The 20,291-nt window shown below is 43.7% G+C and overlaps 1 protein-coding gene across 4 annotated transcripts in view; it reads left to right on the forward strand.

Moving 5' to 3' along the window:
* Positions 1-20,291, forward strand: part of vps41 (VPS41 subunit of HOPS complex) — a 297,897-nt gene that overhangs the window by 96,761 nt on the left and 180,845 nt on the right. For all 4 annotated transcript variants that reach the window (XM_070890345.1, XM_070890351.1, XM_070890353.1 and 1 more), the window contains one exon: positions 4,673-4,747. In XM_070890345.1, coding sequence (XP_070746446.1) covers positions 4,673-4,747 — 75 coding nt within the window. The remainder of the gene's footprint in view (positions 1-4,672; positions 4,748-20,291) is intronic.

The raw sequence follows: 20,291 nt of genomic DNA on the forward strand, positions 1-20,291 counted from the left end.
CCCGTTCCGCTCGACCATTGGATGCGGCTTAAATAGCGCAGACCTGACATGCTTGATGCCATTGCGCGTCATGAACTCGTTGAATTCCGAGCTGGTGAAGCATGGTCCATTGTCACTAACCAGGACGTATGGCAAACCATAGGTGGTGAACATGGCCCGGAGGCTTTCAATGGTGGCAGTGGACGTACATGACGACATTATTATACATTCAATCCATTCAGAGTAAGCGTCCACTGCTACTAGGAACATCTTTCTGAGAAAGGGGCCAGCGAAATCTACGTGGACCCTTGACCACGGTTTGGAGGGTCATGACCACAGACTCGGTGGGGCCTCCCTTGGTGCATTGCTCAACTGTGAGCAAATGTTGCATGACTCCAATTCCGAGTCAATGCCGGGCCACCAAACGTGCGACCTGGCGATAGCCTTCAGCATGACTATGCCTGGATGGGTACTGTGAAGATCGCGTATAAATGTTTCCCTGCCTTTTTTTGGCAAAATTACGTGATTTCCCCCATCGGAGGCAGTCCGAATGGATGGACATTTTGTCCTTACGACGGTGGAACGGCTTAATTTCATCTTGCATTTCCCCTGAGACCGCCGACCAGCTCCCATTGAAGACACAGCTTTTTACTAGTGATAGCACCGGGTCCTGGCTAGTCCAGGTCCTGATCTGGTGAGCCGTGATGGGTGAGTCCTCGCTCTCAAAAGCACCCATTACAAGGAGCATGTCTGTGGGTTGCGCCATTTCCACCCCGTTGGTGGGCAATGGTCACCGACTGAGGGCATCAGCATAGTTCTCAGTGCCTGGTCTGTGGCGGATTACATAGTCATACGCAGATAACGTTAGTGCCCATCTTTGGATGCGGGACGAAGCATTGATGATAATACCTTTGCTTTCTGAGAACAACAAAATGAGCGGCTTGTGGTCGGTTTCGAGCTCGAACCGGAGCATAAATAGGTATTGGTGCATTTTCTTAACCCTGTATATGCATGCTAATGCTTCTTTCTCAACCATACTGTAGGCTCTTTCAGCCTTGGATAAGCTTCCGGATGTATATGCAACCGGTTGCAGTTTGCCTGACCCATTGGCTTGCTGTAACACACAACCAACCTCATACGAAGATGCATCACAAGCTAGTACTAAACGTTTACATGGGTCATACATTACAAATAACTTGTTAGAACATAGCAGGTTTCTGGCCTTGTAAAAGGCTGTCTCTTGATATTTACCCCAAACCCAGTTGTCACCCTTGCGTAGCAATAAATGCAATGGTTCCAGCAAAGTGCTCAACCCCGGTAGAAAGTTACCAAAATAGTTGGAGTCCCAGGAACGAATGCAGCTTCCGTCATATTCTGTGGTCTGGATGCATTCTTGATGGCCTCCATCTTGGGTCTGATGCCATCCGCTGCAATCTTTCTCCCCAGAAATTTGACCTCTGGAGCCAGGAAAACACACTTGGAGCGTTTCAGCCTGCGCCCCACTCTGTCCAGTCGCTTGAGAACCTCTTCCAGGTTGTGCAAGTGTTCGGTGGTGTTGCGGCCAGTGATCAGGATGTCGTGTTGGAACACCACGGTGCATGGAACCGATTTCAGCAGACTCTCCATGTTCTTCTGAAAGATGGCCACCGCCGAGCGAATCCCAAAGGGGCATCTGTGGTACACGAACAGTCCTCTGTGCGTGTTGATGCACGTCAATTTTTTTGAAGGTTCAGCCAGCTCCTGTGTCATTTAAACAGAGGTTAGCTCCAGCTTGGTGAACAACATCCCCCCTGTTACTGTTGCAAACAGGTCATTTGCTTTGGGTAGTGGGTACTGGTCCTGTAACGAGACTCTGTTGATCGTTACCTTGTAGCCCCCGCAGATTCTGCACGTCGCTCTTCAGCACCGGCATGATTGGACTGGCCCACTCATTGAACTCGACTGGCGATATGATCCCCTCTTGTTGAAGTCTGTCCAGCTTGATCTTAACTTTCTCTTGCATCATGTATGGAACCGCTCGTGCCTTGTGATGAACGGGTCGTGCATCAGGGACTAGATGGATCTGCACTTTAGCGCCTGTGAAGTTGTCGATGCCTGGCTCGAATAATAACAGGTGTCGTCATGGATCGTCGCTGTTGGGTGGTGTGGTGAGAAGCCTGAGATAGGCCCGATCTTGTGGGATTCGCAGGGTTCGGTTTAGCATGGGGTTTAAGTGTTTAAGACCCCCTATTAGGGTCTGTTAGGACTAGGGGAAATTTAGACAGTGGAAGGAGAGAGGCGGGGGGGGAGGGGGGGTAGCTGAGGGTGGAAAGTTGCCGAGAAGCTTTAGATTCCACAAATGGTGGTTGTTCAGCAGGGGAGCTCCCTAGGGAACTGCCACCCCGGTGGCCATTTTGTGACTGCCACGGATGGGCAATAAAAACTGCCCTGGGAGGACAGACGCACCAACATTAGCGTCCTAGCATAGAAGCACTGACCACACTTGATCAGTTCCACTGGGCAGGCCACATAGTTTGCATACCAGACACGAGACTCCTAAAGCAAGCGCCCCATTTGGAACTCCTTCACGGCAAACGAGCCAAAGGTGGGCAGCGGAAACGTTACAAGGACACCCTCAAAGCCTCCCTGATAAAGTGCAGCAACCCCACTGACACCTGGGAGACCCTGGCCAAAGACCACCCTAAGTGGAGGAAGCGCATCTGGGAGGGTGCTGAGCACCTCGAGTCTCGTTGCCGAGAGCATGCAGAAATCAAGCGCAGGCAGCGGAAAGAGCGTGCGGCAAACCTGTCCCACCCTCCCTTACCCTCAACGACTATCTGCCCCACCTGTGACATAGACTGTAGTTCTCATATTGGACTGTACAGTCACCTAAGAATTCATGTTCAGAGTGGAAGCAAGTCTTCCTCGATTCCGAGGGACTACCTATGATATGAGGATGATATGTTGGATACAGTAGCATGTGGTACTGGACTAGCAATCCAGAGTTTGGGTTCAAATCCCACCATGGCAAGTTGGGAAATTGAATTCGATTAAATTTGGTGATATGTGGACAAGCACTAAGTAAAATAACCATGCAAGTTGGATTAAAATCTTGTAACTCCCAAATTAACAGGCACCTTCACAAGACCGACTGCAGCAGTTCAAGAAGGCTCACCACTACTTTCTGAAGGGCAATTAAGGATGGGCAATAAATGCTGGTTTTGCCAGTGATGCTCACATCATGAAATAAGATATATTTTAAAAAATTATAACTGATTCACTACTGTCCTTCAGAGAGGAAAACATGCTACCCCTAGCTGGCCTGGCCTGCATGTAACTCCAGTGTCACACTTCATGGTTGACTCTTAATTCCCTCAGGGCAATTAGAGACAGGCAATAAATGCGATCTTGCCAAAGTCACCCACACCCCACTGATTTCTAATGTTTGATGCAGCACAAAATCTTGCTTCACTTAGACTGAAGTGAGACTGGGAGCCATTCTTCTGGATTTAGCTGCAGATCCGGCAAGTGGGCTTGGCAGCAAAGACATGGAATTTCATTAGTTGGAAGCCTGATATCCGCTCGCTATTTGCTCGCTGCCTTTGTATCTCGTCAGTGCATCACTTATTTGCTTGGCAACATCTTTTTGTCCTGCCTGTCTTGCTGGTCCTACACTCGGCACAACTGAACTCTAAGGTCAATTTGTGTTGGACCTGCTTCTCTGGGGTGTTTTGGTGCTGCCACCTGGGTTTTAAGCTGTACTTTGCTGAACTTTATCTCAGGATAGTGCCATATTCAGAGAATGTTCGTCTTCCACCACGCAACGCGGCTGCTAAGTTAGCACAGACCAAACTTTCCTGATCTAAGTAGCTCAGTATCATATCACACAGTGCATTAGCCCACTAACCTTTGTGAGGAAGCCCTATCACTAACCCCTATGAATACTTGTGCTAATGGGATAATCACAAGGAAAAATATTTCTAGTCCATGATCTTGATTGCCTTCTACTGGGAATAAAGTCCACATTCAATGCCAAAGGTGACCAGTTTATTCCATTGTTTGCAAAATGAGTAGACATTTATTTTACGATGTACTTATTGGAATAGTTTTACCCATCTTATCTGGAAAATATTTTAAAATTCATTTTCGGCACGTGGGCGTCAGTGGCAAGGCCAGTATTTATTGCCCATTCCTAGTTGCCCAGTGGTTTGATACAATTGAGTGGCATGCTGGGACACTTCAAAGGGTAGCTAAGAGTCAACCACATTGGTGTGGGACTGGAGTCACGTATCGACCAGACCAGGTAAGGATGACAGGCTTCCTTCCCTAAAGGACGTTAGTGAACCAGTTGGGTTTTTGCTGACAATCCAACAGCTTCATGGTTAATCCACTGGTACCAGCTTTCTATTTAAAAAAAAACTGAATTCAAATTCTAAAAGTGCTATAGTGGGCTTTGAAGTTTGTCAACGTTACTTAAGCACATCGACGATGATTAACTCAAGTGAGATGTTGAGTACTGTTAACTCGGCCTTCAAAATACAAATGTTTTATTTTTATTAACATTTGAAAAATACTCTATTGGCTTGTTTTCATATTTCTCTCCTGCATCTGCCTTTATTATGAGTACCCAGAGCAGCTGCCTAATGAGGCTACTACATCTATGTCCATGCCACAATGATCAGTGACATGTTGTGCTTTAATTGCTGCATTTCAGAGCTCTGTGAAGGTGAATCAAGTTAGCTTGGATGAAAGTGGAGAGCATATTGGGATTTGTTCGGAAGATGGCAAGGTAGGAGTTGTAATAGCTTACTTTCTACAGCTTTTCCTACATCTGTGTTTCCCTGCTCCATTTGCTGTTTCCTCGTGTTTCCCTGCTGCTTTTGCTGTGTTTTCCTGTGTTGCACATATATTTATACAGGTATAGATGGCTTCAGTGAAAACATTTTATAATCTGATGGAGGGGTCTCCCATTCGCAGGCCTGAGCTGCGAGGTGGATTTTGTACTAAGAAGAGGAATAACTTGTAGAAAAGAGGTTTCTGTTCTTCACCAACCCGTTGTGCAGCACTCTATAAACAGGCAATTACCTTGGCATATCTTTTTGTCAACATCTCTTACATGAGTACTTGGAGCAGTTGGTGAGTGCTGAGCCTGATGTGTAAAATTTGACTTTTCGAACACAAAGGTTGCTAATGTCACAAGCTGTCCTGATTGGGTTTTCCCACCATGCTGTTGGCAGATGTTTTGTTTATAGCTGGCGATGAAGCCTTGAGGCTTAGGGTGAAAGCTGTTGCAAGCCAGGGATGTGAGTGCACGCCTTTGTATCCAGGGCCCATTTCCTGAGAGGCAAGCTCCTGCCACTGAAGCTCTGGACTTCAGCTGGTGCAGCAGTCATTCAATAGGATAAGATGTGGTCTGGAGAATGGTGATTTTTTGGAAAATTGCACTGGGGAGTTCCTGGTAGCTGCTGTCTGACCATCAAAAGTTCTAACCTGTGCTTGTCAATTGTTTAAAGACCACCTGATAGGTGTAGCTATGGTGACACTGTTTTACATGCACTAATTTCAGTAGAAAACGCCTTGCATACACTCACACAATACAGGTAAATGTACTTCACGTGTATATTTACTAAACAAACATCCACCACCGTTCAGTAACCAAGGAAGTAAAGCACTCAGTGATCAAAAACACTTGCACACTTTGCTTTTGGACTCACCATTTACCAACAAATACAATTTGAGTGAGATCACATGCCCAACGACGGTGTCTATTACATATTTTTATATCGTGATTAGACATGTAATTACATATCTGGATTCCAAATTAGCCATGTGTCTAGTGGCTAACGTAATAGACAACATAGCCCTATGGAGAGATTGTGTGCACTTCATATTGGCAAACAAACACACTGACCCTCAATTTGCGGTCGGAGGCATACTTCTGGAGTACCAACTTATCTCCTGGCTCCACAGTACGGAGTGTTCGGGTCCTGGGCCTGCAGGCGTGGACCTTCATAAACGCACGTAGATCCCAGGGACGCAGGCAGTTAGGAAGCGTCTGTGGGATCACGTGGGCCAGGTTCTCCAATGAGAAAGGAGGATTCCATTGAAGTCATTTCCGGAAAAATCCTCTAATGACGTGCAATGGAATCTGGAAATAATTAAACAATTTAGACAACTCTAATAAATATAAATGTTCTCGTTTTCAAATTTAATTAAAAGTCCCTTCATTACACCAACTACAATAAAAATTTATTTTTTGAAAAATAATTTTAAACATTTTTATCCGGGCCAATATTTGCATGAACTCATTTTAAGTGTGCATCATTTTTTATTTTTAAATTTCTAATTTAACATTTATAATAAATTTTACGCTGGTGAAAGCAGGCCCTACGCCTGCCTTTACCAGCAATAAGAGTTTTGTGGCAATTGCTGGTCAGTAGTTGGGCAAACACTGCGCCAGTGAAAGTGATTTTCTAGTCAGTTTGTATGATCTGTCATGGCGTACCATGACAGATTGGAAGTTCTGGGTTTTTGCACGTGCGCAGTGCATGCGAAAATCCGGAAGTTACGGGGCCTCCACACTTTAAATTCTGGCCCTATATGTGTGGATTTCAAAGCAGTTTGATTTGAAGATCTTTAAAAATGGGGATGAGTTTCTGCCAGTGTCAGACATCTAATGGGTCAAAAATAAATTGTAGAGTAAAGCAGTCTTTGGATTTGCATCAACTATAGAAACATTTTCTTTTCAAATTAATGCTTTTGCTTTCTTTTGAACATTTAATATTTAAGTTGGAGCCAGCTGCTCCCTGAACTATTTACAAGCTATATTAATGACTTTGATGAAGGGACCGAGTGTAATGTAGCCAAATTTGCTGCTGATACAAAGACAGGTGGGAAAGCAAGTTGTGAAGAGGATACTGAGAATCTGCAAAGGGATATAGATAGATTAAATGAGTGGGCAAAAAAATTGGCAGATGTGGAAAAATGTGAGGTTATTCACTTTGGTAGCAAGAATAAAAAAGCAAATTATTATTTAACTGGAGAGAGACTACAAAATGCTGCGATACAGAGGGATCTTGGGAGTCCTTGTGCATGAAACATAAAAAGTTAGCATTCAGGTACAGCAAGTAATCAGGAAGGCAAGTGGAATGTTGGCCTTCATTGCAAGGGGGATAGAGTATTAAAGTAGGGAAGTCTTGCTACAACTGTACAGAGTATTGGTGAGGCCACATCTGGAGTACTGCATACAGTTTTGGTCTCATTTAAGGAGGGATATACTTGCATTGCAGGCAGTTCAGAGAAGGTTCACTAAGTTAATTCCTGAGATGAAGGGGTTGTCTTATGAAGAAAGGTTAGGCCTATACTCGTTGGAGTTTAGAAGAATAAGAGGTAATTTTATTGAAACATATAAGATTCGGACGGGACTTGACAGGGTAGATGCAGAGAAGATGTTTCCCCTCGTGGGGGAATCTAAAACTAGGGGGCATAGTTTCAGAATAAGGGGTTGCCCATTTAATACGGAGATGAGGAGGAATTTCTTCTCTGAGGGTCGTGAATCTTTGGAATTCTCTACCCCAGAGAGCTGTGGAGGCTAAGTATTTGAATATATTTAAGGTGGAAATAGACAGATTTTTGAACTGTAGGGGAGTCGAGGGTTATGTGGAGCAGGCAGCGAAGTGGAGCTGAGCCCAAGATAGATCAACCATGATCTTATTGAATGGCGGAGCAGGCTCGAGGGGCTCTTGGGTAGAGAATTCCAAAGATTCACAACCCTTTGAAGAAATGTCTTCTCATCTCAGTCCCAAATGGCCTACTCCTACTTCTTATGTTCTTATGTTCTTGTGTTCTTATGAGCACTACAACCAAGATGCTATTTTAACAATAACATTTTACATCTGTGTGAGACTTTATAAATGAACTACATGTAAAACATATACACCAGGTCCATCACGGCAAAAATTCTGAAATTACCACTAATGGTTTTTATACACTAATATCCCATGGTGGACTTTCAAGGCCTTGGCATTCAGATTCCTGAAGATGCAAAATCATGCTTCCTGCTGTGACGGTGTCATAAGAACATAACAAATAGGAGCAGGAGTAGGCCATTCGACCCTTCGAGTCTGCTCCACCATTCAGTAAGATCATGGCTGATCTTTTACCTCAACTCCACCTTCCCACACTATTCCCATATCCCTTGGTTCCCTTAATATCCAAAAATCTATCAATTTCTATCTTGAATATAGTCAACGACTGAGCATCCTCAGCTCTTGGGTAGAGAATTCCAAAGATTCACAACCCTTTGAAGAAATTTCTTCTCATCTCAGTCCCAAATGGCCGACCCTTTATTCTGAGACCGGTCCCTGGTTCTAGACTTACCAGCCAGGGGAAGCATCCACCCAGCATCTACCCTCTCAAGCCCCTTAAGAATTATATGTTTCAATGAAATCATCTCTTATTCTTCTAAATACTGGAGAATATAGGCCTAGTCTGCTCAATCTCTCCTCATAGGACAATCTTCTCATCCCAGGAATCAGACTAATGAACCTTCGTTGCATTCCCTCGAAGGCCTTCCTTCGGTCAGGAGACCGAAACTGTACACAATACTCCAGGTGTGGTCTCACCAAGGACTTATATAATTGCAGTAAGACTTCTTGGGGTAGAAATTTGCCTCCGCTGGAAACAGGTTGCACCTACCATTTTTTTCTGTGATTTAACCACCTCGGTGGATGAGGTGTCCTCTTGCGCGAAATTCAGCTTTGCCTTTTTTTTCCCCCTGAGTGGAGCGGAAGTTGGTCAAAGCGGAGAAGGAAGTGGGGCGGAGAGCAGAATATTGGTCATAAGAGGGGCGGAAGTGGAGGAGGGACGGACTCTCCGCCACTGGCGCATCACCGCGTCTTTCCCCTTCACTTAAAGAGGAGAGCCGCTGTGAGCTCTGCGATTATTTTAGTTAGGTTCACTGGGCCACCAGGGAGGATTTCGGCCGGGCTGGCAGCCAAGAGGGGGTGCCAGGCTGCCTGTTGGCAGCCCGGCTGAACACGGGGGCATAATTGTTGGGCTGACCTGGTAGCCGGCTGACAAAAAAATGAAGATGGCAGCCACGGCAGTACGCTCTCCCCTTTAATGGTGTTTGCAACAACATTTTGCACATGCTGCAAACACAATGCACCGACAGAAAAAACGTCGGGGGCACCACGCGGTCGGTGCAAGATTTTTTTTTACCAGAATTTTGCTTGTGTGACGAGAGATAGGAGGTGTGCGCTTTGTTGACACACTTAGGAGGGAGTGAGGATCGCGGGAAAAACCACTGAGGAGAATTTCATGAGCTGGCGGCCATTCGACACTGACACGTGGCCGCCAGTTTCCGGCGGTAACAGGCCTTGTCGGAAGGCTGAATTTCAGCCCCCTTAACTCTTGTACTCCAATCCTTTTGTAATAAAGGCTAATGTACCATTTGCTTTCCTAATTGCTTTCTGTACCTGCATGTTAACTTTCTGTGATTCATGTACAAGGGCATCCAGGTCCCTCTGAATACCAACATTTCTCAGTCTCTCACCATTTAAAAAAAAAATATTCTGCTTTTCTATTTTTCCTCCCAAAGTAGATAACTTCACATTTCTCTTCATTATATTCCATGGATCTGTTCATCCTGTAATTTTCACCCATTTGTTCCTCATAATCTCATTTGTACAAGCCAAGTCTAAATCAGAGAAGTGATGGAAATAATAATCTGGCGAACATTTGGAGAGAGCTTGAATATTTACTTTCCCCAAATCCTATTGTAAACAATTGCCAAATGGTGATGTTGCACAGTAGTCACAATGAGCATTTAAGGTCTAGTCACAATTTCTGCAGAAAGACCAAACTAGATTGTAATTTCTGCAGCATTCCACTCATATTGTATTGAACGTACATAGTCAGTAAAACACATGGGCCCAGATTTCGCCACAACGGCAATATTTGTGACGGACGCCATAAGTTAGAACATTGTGTCCAGTGGCGAATTTATGCCAAAATTAGCTGCCGAACTAATTAGAATACTCCACAGAGAGCATAGCAATGAATCACAAGTGTTGTAGCCAACGGTCAATGTTTGGATTTCACCGCTAATAGTGTGTCAGGCCAATCCCAATATTCGGGAATTATTCTAATCCTTTTTCTATATTCAAAGAATCTTGGTTGGACTAGCACTTTAACTCCTAATTATAGAATAGTACAGCACAGAAGGAGGCAATTTGGCCCATCGAGTCTGCGTCAGCTTTTTCAAAGAGTAATCCAGTTAGTTCCACTCCCCCTTTCGTTCCCCATATCCCTGCAATTGTTTCTCCTTCAAGTATTTATCCAATTTCCTTTTGAAGGCTACTGATGAATTTGTATGGACCACCCTATCCAAGCAGTATATTCCAAATCTTAACCACTTACTGAGTTAAAAATGTTTTTTCTCATATCGCCTCTGGTTCTTTTGCCAATCACCTTAAATCTGTGCCCTCTGGTTATCAACCATTCAGCCATTGGAAACAGCTTCTCTTTATTTACTCTATCTAAACCCTTAATGATTTTAAACACCTCCTCAAATCTCCTTTTAGCCTTCTCTGCTCTAAGGAGAACAACCCCAGATTCTCCAGTCTGTCCGTGTAACTGTAATCCTTCATCCCTGGAACCATTTTAGTAAATCTCTCAAGCCTTTACATTCTTCCTAAAGTGTGGTGCCTAGAATTGGACACACTAATCCAGCTGGGGCCGAACTAGTGTTTTATATAGGTTTAGCAAAAATACCTGGCTTTTGTACTCTATGCCTCTATTTATAAAGCCCAGGATCCCATATGCTTTATTAATTGCTTTGTTAATCTATCCTGCCACCTTCAAAAATTTATGCACTCTCTTCCTGCACACCCTTTAAAATTATACCATTTAGCATTTATTGTCGCTCCTCATTCTTCCAACCAAAATGTATCACATCACACTTTGCTGTGTTGAATTTCATCTGCCATGTGTCCGTCCACGTCCTCTTGAAATCTATTATCTTCCTCACTGTTTACTACACTTCCAAGTTTCATGTCATCTGCAAATTTTGAAATTGTGCCCTGTACCCCCCAATTCCAAATCATTAATAATGTATGTCAAAAAGGGAAGTGGTTCTAATACTGAACCTTGGGGAACTCCACTGTATACCTCCCTCCAGTCCGAAAAGCAGCCATTCACCACAACTCTGTTTTCTATCCTCTAGTGAATCTTGTATCCATGCTGCTACTGCCCCTTTTATCCCATGGGCTTCAATTTTGCTAATAAGCCTAATATGTGGTACTTGATCAAATGCCTTTGAAAGTCCATATACACAACATCAACAGCTCTGCCCTCATCCACCCTCTCTGTTACCTCATCAAAAGAGCTCAATGTAACCTAGATTATACATACAATACTAAGCGTTCCATTCCATGCTGCTGCCACTTAAGACAGAAAATTAATGGCATTAGAGACCCAACAGTGGCACGATTTATGGTAGTTGAGGAAGGCATTTTATTTCCGAGGCGTTGAGAGTCTTTGTGAAGCTCGGCACAGGCCTTGCCTATTGACCCAAATTATAATGTAATAAATATGATTGGGAAACGATCTAAGCAACCCAGAACTTTCCCTTAATGAATACTAAGCTGTCGAGTTGGAAAGTAGCCTGATCCTTTGTGAGATGTATTCAGGTAGCCTGACTCCATGAATCCAAGCAGATCTCAGTCAGTAATTTTTATATGAAAAATACACAAAGCAAATACACTTGTCAGGTGCTTATAATTAGAGGGAGAGTTTTTGACAAAAATGCAAACATTTGTTTACATGGACTTTTAATTTCAGGTATCTCTGTTAGTGGGTCAGGTTATGTAGCAAATCTCTACGGTCTCTTTAAAGCCAGGGTTTTAAGTGGTCGCTCGTATAAGTGGTGCCGATGTCAGTCTTAAATGGCAGCAGCGTGGAATGCTTAAATTGCAGCAAATTCACTCACGCCATTGATTTTAATAGCGTGGAGCTATAATAATCTTTTATCAGCTTTCAGCAATCGCTAATTGCGAAGCGACACAAGTCCCTGGAAATTATGTTGTAGTTAATGGTGTAAGTTACTCATGCCTGGATGAGTGTAGCTCCAACAACACTCAAGAGGTTCGACACCATCCAGGAGGACAAAGTAGCCGCTTGATTGGTACCCCTTCAACCTTCACCACCTTCAACATTAACTCCCTCCACCACCAGCGCACCATGGCTTCAGTGTGCATCATCTATAAGATGCACTGCAGCAACTCGGCAAGGCTTCTTCGACAGCACCTCCCAAACCCGCGACCTCTACCACCTAGCAGGATAAGGGCAGCAGGTGCAAGGGAACACCATCACCTAGTTACCCTCCAAGACTTGGAAGTATATCGCCGGTCCTTCATCGTCGCTGGGCCAAAATCCTGGAACTCTCTCCCTAACAACACTGTGGGAATACCTTCACCACAAGGACTGCAGCAGTTCGAGAAGGCAGCTCACACCACCTTCTCGAGGGCAATTAGGGATGAGCAATAAATAGTGGCCTTGCCAGTGACACCCACATCCCGGAACTAATTCAAAAAAAAGTCCTGGAGCTTCTGCACTAGAACAATAGTGTACACCGTGCATGTAGCAAATTCTGAGCCTTTTTCCAAACAAAAGTTTTTACTACTTGGTATTTTGCCTGAATTGTATGAGTGGGGGAAGTGGAGGAGTCAGCGAGCTGCAGCTGAGGTCTCTGGCATGCTTGGTGCATTTTTGTCAAAACTCTCCCTCATTGTAGGGACCTGCGACAAATGTCTTCACTTTGTGCAAAAAGTTATTTGGTATTGTATGTAAAATCTAGGTTCAATGGCCATGATTACTGTCTTGGAGGAAGAGTTTGTTTGACTCTTGGTTTTCCTGGACCAGGTGCTCTGCAGCAATTTGCATAATTTGCTTTAAATCAGAATGAAGTGCTTAATTAGTATGGGGCAAGAGCTGCTTGCTATATGCTTCAGATCCTAAAAGGTTGGTGATTGCCTTTATTCAACCTGCTGCAAGTCTACTCATTGCCTTGTAGTGGGAAAAATAAGCCTGTCTGCAGAGAATGAAACGTTGATTCTAGTTTAAAGGAAGGAATGACAGGAGACTTTTGGAGTTTATCTGCAGACTTAAGGACATCTAACAATCTGTGCACAACTTGCAAGTGGAATTCAAAGATTTGTTCTTGCTGCATAAGTATGTTAAAGACTTGTTCCTTGTAAGAAATGAGTCGGGATGGATTATTATGGAGGGCCAAGAAAAGGCAGCTATCTTAAATGTGTTCCTCATATCAGTATTCACAAATGATGCCTGCACAAGTTCAGGACTCCGGAATTTTGAAAGCACGTAGAGGTAGGAGAAGCATTTATCACAGGGAATTACTTTATTTGTTCTTGGGATGTGAGCAACGCTGTCAAGCCAGCATTTATTGCCCATCCCTAGTTGCCCTGTGGGCATTAAGAGTCATAACACGTAGTGTGGGACTGGAATGACATGTCGGCCAGACCAAGTATGGAAACAGTAAGTTCCCTTCCCTGAAGGATAATAGTGAATCAGTTGGGTTTTATTGACAATCTATTTTTTTTTTGCTACTGGCTCACAAATTAGCAGATTTATTGAATTCCATTTCACAAGTTGCCACAGTAGGATTTGAACTCATGACCTCTGGGTTGCTAATCCAGTACTACACCACTAGGCTACTCTACCTAAATGACTGCCTGCAGAACACCAGATAATATACACCCTAGACTCTTGAAGAAAATGTGAGAGGAAATTGGGAAGACATGAATTAGTATTTGTTGGAACTCCATTAAAAACATGGATTTTACTTACAGACTGGAAGAGAGCAAGATTTGAATATTCAAAATGAGAATTAACCTGAAATTTCTAGGCCAGTTAGACTCTCATCTGCAGTGGGGAAAATGTTTGATCATTTACTGACTGCTATCAACACTTCCCTAAAGAGCACAAAATCCATCATGAGCAATCCGATGGATTGAGAAGCAATAGGTTACGTGAAGGTAACTAGAATTGATGGGTGGAGGTTATTCAGAGGATTTAGTTTGTTTGGATTTTTACAAGGACTGGATAAGGTTTTGCATGTGATGCTTTTAAAGAAGATTAAGGCTGATAGAATTGATGGCAAATTAACTGTCTGGGTTTTGAAAATAGAAGGCAAATGATGATGATAAGTGGCATGGGGCATGAGCAATAGTCTGGGATTGGACTCTGCCTTAAATGATGATAAATACAACTCTGATTTTATGGCCAAGTGGCTTGCTTCTGTGTTCTAACATACAATGAAGCGAACTTCGCTCTGTCTGGGGGAAGAGTGGGGGACCGTTAGTAATGAAGTTCCACAGACATCTATCTCTGCTGTTGACACTGTTCATAAACAATATGGAAGCGGGTATTTCTAACAGACTTTTTGATGACACTTCAGTATTGGCAGATGACGAGTAGCAGAGAGATTACATTCAAAAAAATCTGGACCAATTAAGCATATGGGCTTAGTATGAATAAGTCGAAGGTAATGCACCTTAGAGCATGACCTAGATATTTCTACAAGATGATTGTGTGCGCAGTAGCAAAGGTGAATAAGTATTTGGGTGCCACTATGGGCCATTCAATGACTGTGACGCTATAATCAACGAGGCTAATGAAATATTGGGTGGCATCTCATCTAACTTGGGTGGGGGGGGGTGGGGTGTGGTGTGGGTGGTGTAGAATCTTGTCAAATCTAACTTTCTGATGAGATGTTAAACTGAGGCCCAATCTGCCTGTTCAGGTAGACATAAAAGGTCGCATGGCACAATTTGAAGAAGAGTAAAGAGTTCCTCACCCAATCAACAGCATCACAAATAGATTGACTGGTCATTTATCTCATTTGTGAGACCTTATTGTGCACAAATTGGTTGCATTTGTCTACATAACTGCATTTGAGAAATAGTTTGTTGAGTGTGAAATGCCCCATGGAAGTGACAGAATGCTATATACATTCAAATTCTTAATAGCCCTGAATTTTCTCCAGTGGGGGGAGGGGGAGGGGGGGGGGTGTTTGCCCCAATCTCCCACTATAATTTTAGCAGGAAATTAATGTAACCCCCTGGAGAAATGCAGTGTAAACATTGATTATGTTGTCCAAAGCATGAAGTCTGTAGTTTGTCACAGAGCTAGTTTTGCACACTTTCTGTACGCATCAGTTTCAAAGTCAGTGCTGGAAGTAGTTTTACTTGCCTGGATTTTCACTGAAGGAATAGTGTGTGTGCTATGGAAACGGGCTGTAAGAATAGAGATAAATATACGGGGCTCAGTCCCCAGTGATTTGCGCCGTTTTTTTCACGCAGGCAGCTTTTTTTGCCTAAGTTAGAAAACTAGTTTCCTCGATCAATTTGCACCAACGTAACTCAATTAATTATGATTTTTTTAGGTACATTTTTGTTTTCCGCAAAAGGGGGCATAACCTGTCACCCGCGCCAATTCTGGCCATTTAGGCAAGTTTAGCCAGATGAAAGTTACTCCAGTTCTTCTTAGGCCAGCGTATGTGGTCTCTGTAGAAAAACTGGAGAGTTAAGGAAATCGGCACAGGTAAGTCCAGCAGATGCTCGGACAGCAGCAGCAGGAGAGGTAAGAGAAAAGGAGGGGGAAGCCTTTCGGGTATAGTTAGATGCGGGGACCGGGAGGGAGGAGGCCGTTCGGCATGGGATAGGTGCAGGAATCGGGACTGGGAGTCCATTCATAGAAACATAGAAAATAGGTGCAGGAGTAGGCCATTCGGCCCTTCGAGTCTGCACCGCCATTCAATGAGTTCATGGCTGAACATGCAACTTCAGTACCCCATTCCTGCTTTCTCACCATACCCCTTGATCCCCCTAGTAGTAAGGACGACATCTAACTCCTTTTTGAATATATTTAGTGAATTGGCCTCAACAACTTTCTGTGGTAGAGAATTCCACAGGTTCACCACTCTCTGGGTGAAGTAATTTCTCCTCATCTCGGTCCTAAATGGCTTACCCCTTATCCTTCGACTGTGACCCCTGGTTCTGGACTTCCCCAACATTGGGAACATTCTTCCTGCATCTATCCTGTCAAAACCCGTCAGAATTTTAAACGTTTCTATGAGATCCCCTCTCATTCTTCTGAACTCCAGTGAATACAAGCCCAGCTGATCCAGTCTTTCTTGATATGTCAGTCCCGCCATCCCGGGAATCAGTCTGGTGAACCTTCGCTGCACTTCCTCAATAGCAAGAATGTCCTTCCTCAAGTTAGGAGACCAAAACTGTACACAATACTCCAGGTGTGGCCTCACCAAGGCACTGTACAACTGTAGTAACACCTCCCTGCCCCTGTACTCAAATCCCCTCACTATGAAGGCCAACATGTCATTTGCTTTCTTAACCGCCTGCTGTACCTGCATGCCAACCTTCAATGACTGATGTACCATGACACCCAGGTCTCGTTGCACCTCCCCTTTTCCTAATCTGTCACCATTCAGATAATAGTCTGTCTCTCTGCTTTTATCACCAAAGTGGATAACCTCACATTTATCCACATTATACTTCATCTGCCATGCATTTGCCCACTCATCTAACCTATCCAAGTCACTCTGCAGCCTCATAGCATCCTCCTCGCAGCTCACACTGCAACCCAACTTAGTGTCATCCGCAAATTTGGAGATACTACATTTAATCCCCTCGTCTAAATCATTAATGTACAATGTAAACAGCTAGGGCCCCAGCACAGAACCTTGCGGTACCCCACTAGTCACTGTCTGCCATTCTGAAAAGTACCCATTTACTCCTACTCTTTGCTTCCTGTCTGACAACCAGTTCTCAATCCACGTCAGCACACTACCCCCAATCCCTTGTGCTTTAACTTTGCACATTAATCTCTTGTGTGGGACCTTGTCGAAAGCCTTCTGAAAGTCCAAATACACCACATCAACTGGTTCTCCCTTGTCCACTCTACTGGAAACATCCTCAAAATATTCCAGAAGATTTGTCGAGCATGATTTCCCTTTCACAAATCCATGCTGACTTGGACCTATCATGTCACCTCTTTCCAAATGCGCTGCTATGACATCCTTAATAATTGATTCCATCATTTTATCCACTACCGATGTCAGGTTGACCGGTCTATAATTCCCTGTTTTCTCTCTCCCTCCTTTTTTAAAAAGTGGAGTTACATTGGCTACCCTCCATTCCATAGGAACTGATCCAGAGTCGATGGAATGTTGGAAAATGACTGTCAATGCATCCGCTATTTCCAAGGCCACCTCCTTAAGTACTCTGGGATACGGTCCATCAGGCCCTGGGGATTTATCAGCCTTCAATCCCATCAATTTCCCCAACACAATTTCTCGACTAATAAGGATTTCCCTCAGTTCCTCCTTCTTACTAGACCCTCTGACCCCCTTTATATCCGGAAGGTTGTTTGTATCCTCCTTAGTGAATACCGAACCAAAGTACTTGTTCAATTGGTCTGCCATTTCTTTGTTCTCCATTATGACTTCCCCTGATTCTGACTGCAGGGGACCTACATTTGTCTTTACTAACCTTTTTCTCTTTACATAACTTTTGCAGTCCGTCTTAATGTTCCCTGCAAGCTTCCTCTCGTACTCTATTTTCCCTGCCCTAATCAAACCCTTTGTCCTCCTCTCCTGAGTTCTAAATTTCTTCCAGTCCCCGGGTTCACTGCTATTTCTGACCAATTTGTATGCCACTGCCTTGGCTTTAATACTATCCCTGATTTCCCTTGATAGCCACGGTTTAGCCACCTTCCCTTTTTTATTTTTACGCCCGACAGGGATGTACAATTGTTGTAGTTCATCCATGCGGTCTTTAAATGTCTGCCATTGCCCATCCACTGTCAACCCCTTAAGTATCATTCGCCAATCTATCCTAGCCAATTCACGCCTCATACCTTCAAAGTTACCCTTCTTTGAGCTCTGGACCATGGTCTCTGAATTAACTGTTTCATTCTCCATCCTAATGTAGAATTCCACCATATTATGGTCACTCTTCCCCAAGGGGCCTCGCACAACGAGATTGCTAATTAATCCTCTCTCATTACACAACACCCAGTCTAAGATGGCCTCCCCCCTAGTTGGTTCCTCGATATATTGGTCTAGAAAACCATCCCTTATGCACTCCAGGAAATCCTTCTCCACCGTATTGCTTCCAGTTTGGTTAGCCCAATCTATATGCATATTAAAGTCACCCATGATAACTGCTGCACCTTTATTGCATGCACCCCTAATTTCCTGTTTGATGCCCTCCCCAACATCACTACTACTGTTTTGAGGTCTGTACACAACTCCCACTAACGTTTCGGTCAGAGCTAGGGGCGGGGGAGCAGACCGGGAGGCCACTCGGCCAGGGATAGGGCGGTGGTGGGCGGGGTGGACTTGGAGGCCACTCGGCCAGGGCTAGGGCAGGGGAAGTGGATCGGCATCAGGAGGAGCCGGCACGGGGGGACTTTAATAATTTAATGGAGGTAAGTTGCTGCAATGTATTTTAAGGTGCTTGTGCAGGTTGCAAGCTGGTTGTATGTTTCACTTTCTAGCCTCAGCCCGCATTGTGTCTCTGGTTACCGTGGCAACCCGATCTTTTTGGCGCAGATCAAGGCTCCACTCCCAAAACTAAAAGACAGGTTACAGGTTAGGCTGCACCAAAATGAAGAAATCAAACGGGGAAACTTAGAACATTTTTTGGCGTACTTGGGCCCCCAAAAAAAGAGCATAACTCTTTAAGTATGCAAAAATAAAAGCTTTGGGGAAAGTTGAGCCAAAAGTGTGCACAAATTTTGCATAGCCAGATTAGCAAAAGATGTATTAAGTTACAATGGGAAAGAGCATAAATCCAGTGTGAAAGAAACACAACATATAATGAAGATCTAATCCAATATGTTAATCTTGGGTTCGTCTTCTGTGCTTAATCGAGATTGATTAATTGATACAATACTAATTATGTTAAGCTAAAGCATCAGCGGTTCAATTTGGTTCAGTGTACTCTGGGTCCAAAGGATTGAGTTAAAGCATAAATAAATAAATGCCATTTGAGAGGTTTAACCTGAAACTACACGAGGAAAGAATAACAATTTGATACCTAGGGGACATTTCAGGTTAAATACTGCACCATGATAAAGTTTTAATCATTTGATCTCAAGAGTATTGGTGAGCAAATAATAATCCAAAGCAATTAATATGATAAGGGTACCAATGTGCTTAGGCATTCATTGGCCAAATAAATTTAGAACGGTTGAATGAGTTCATAGAAATATAGAAATTGTAACACAGAAGGTCATTCTGTCCCTTGTTCTGGAGCTAGCTCTTCATTTGGAGCTCTCGACTCTAATCCCATTTTCCTCATATTCTTTTATATTATTTTTTTACAAATATTAATGCAATTCCCTTTCAAATGATTGTATAGTCTCTGCTTCACTTGCCCCTTATGGTAAAGCATTTCATGTTCTTAAACTGTGAGTGAAACCATTTATTCCTAAACTAAGGTGAAAGCTGTTCATTTACCCCTTATTCTTGGCATTCAGCCCCCAGCCATCCCCCTCTCCATGTAGCTACATTCCCTTTAATACCATAAGCCTTAATTTTCAAATGAAGTCTCATGTGAACCTTATCAAACTCCTACTTTTCTACATTACAATAAGTGACTAGACTTCAAAATTACTGCATTGGCTGTAAAGTACTTAGGGATGTCTTGAGGACGTGAAAGGCACCATACAAATGCAAGTTCTGTCTTTATCTAAAATTCCAAATATCGCATCTTTATGCACTCTCTCAAATCATCAAAAGATATAATTAAATTCATGAAACTCAACCTGCCCTTTATAAATGCATGCTGATTGTCCTTGATTAGCCCATACTAGATGCTCACTAATTTCACTCCATGTAATGGGCCACAGGTCCCAAAAAATCCTAGGGTCTGCAATCCCCTGGCAGTTACACATATCCCAATAGGGATTCCCGAATTAGACTGCACCCTTCCCCCAAAACAAGTCAACTCTTACCTCCTTTGTAAGGGAAAAATTTCCCAAAAAACTTAGCCTCCCAAATTTTCAGGGCTCTAGGCCACAATCTCAAGTCGGGGCCACAATCCCAAGTAGGCCCCACAGCTCAACCGACTGTTGAGGACGATGCACCTGGTTTTATCAGATGTATCTATGTCGACCATATGAGGCGCACAGAAGCTCCTGCATTTGCGAGGCCACCCTACTTATGATAATGGCCTTGTTTGGAGCAAAATGGAGAATCCGCCACCAACAGGCCATCATGGAAACTG

This window comes from Pristiophorus japonicus, chromosome 1 (assembly GCF_044704955.1).
Source record: "Pristiophorus japonicus isolate sPriJap1 chromosome 1, sPriJap1.hap1, whole genome shotgun sequence".
NCBI classification, from domain to species: domain Eukaryota; kingdom Metazoa; phylum Chordata; class Chondrichthyes; family Pristiophoridae; genus Pristiophorus; species Pristiophorus japonicus.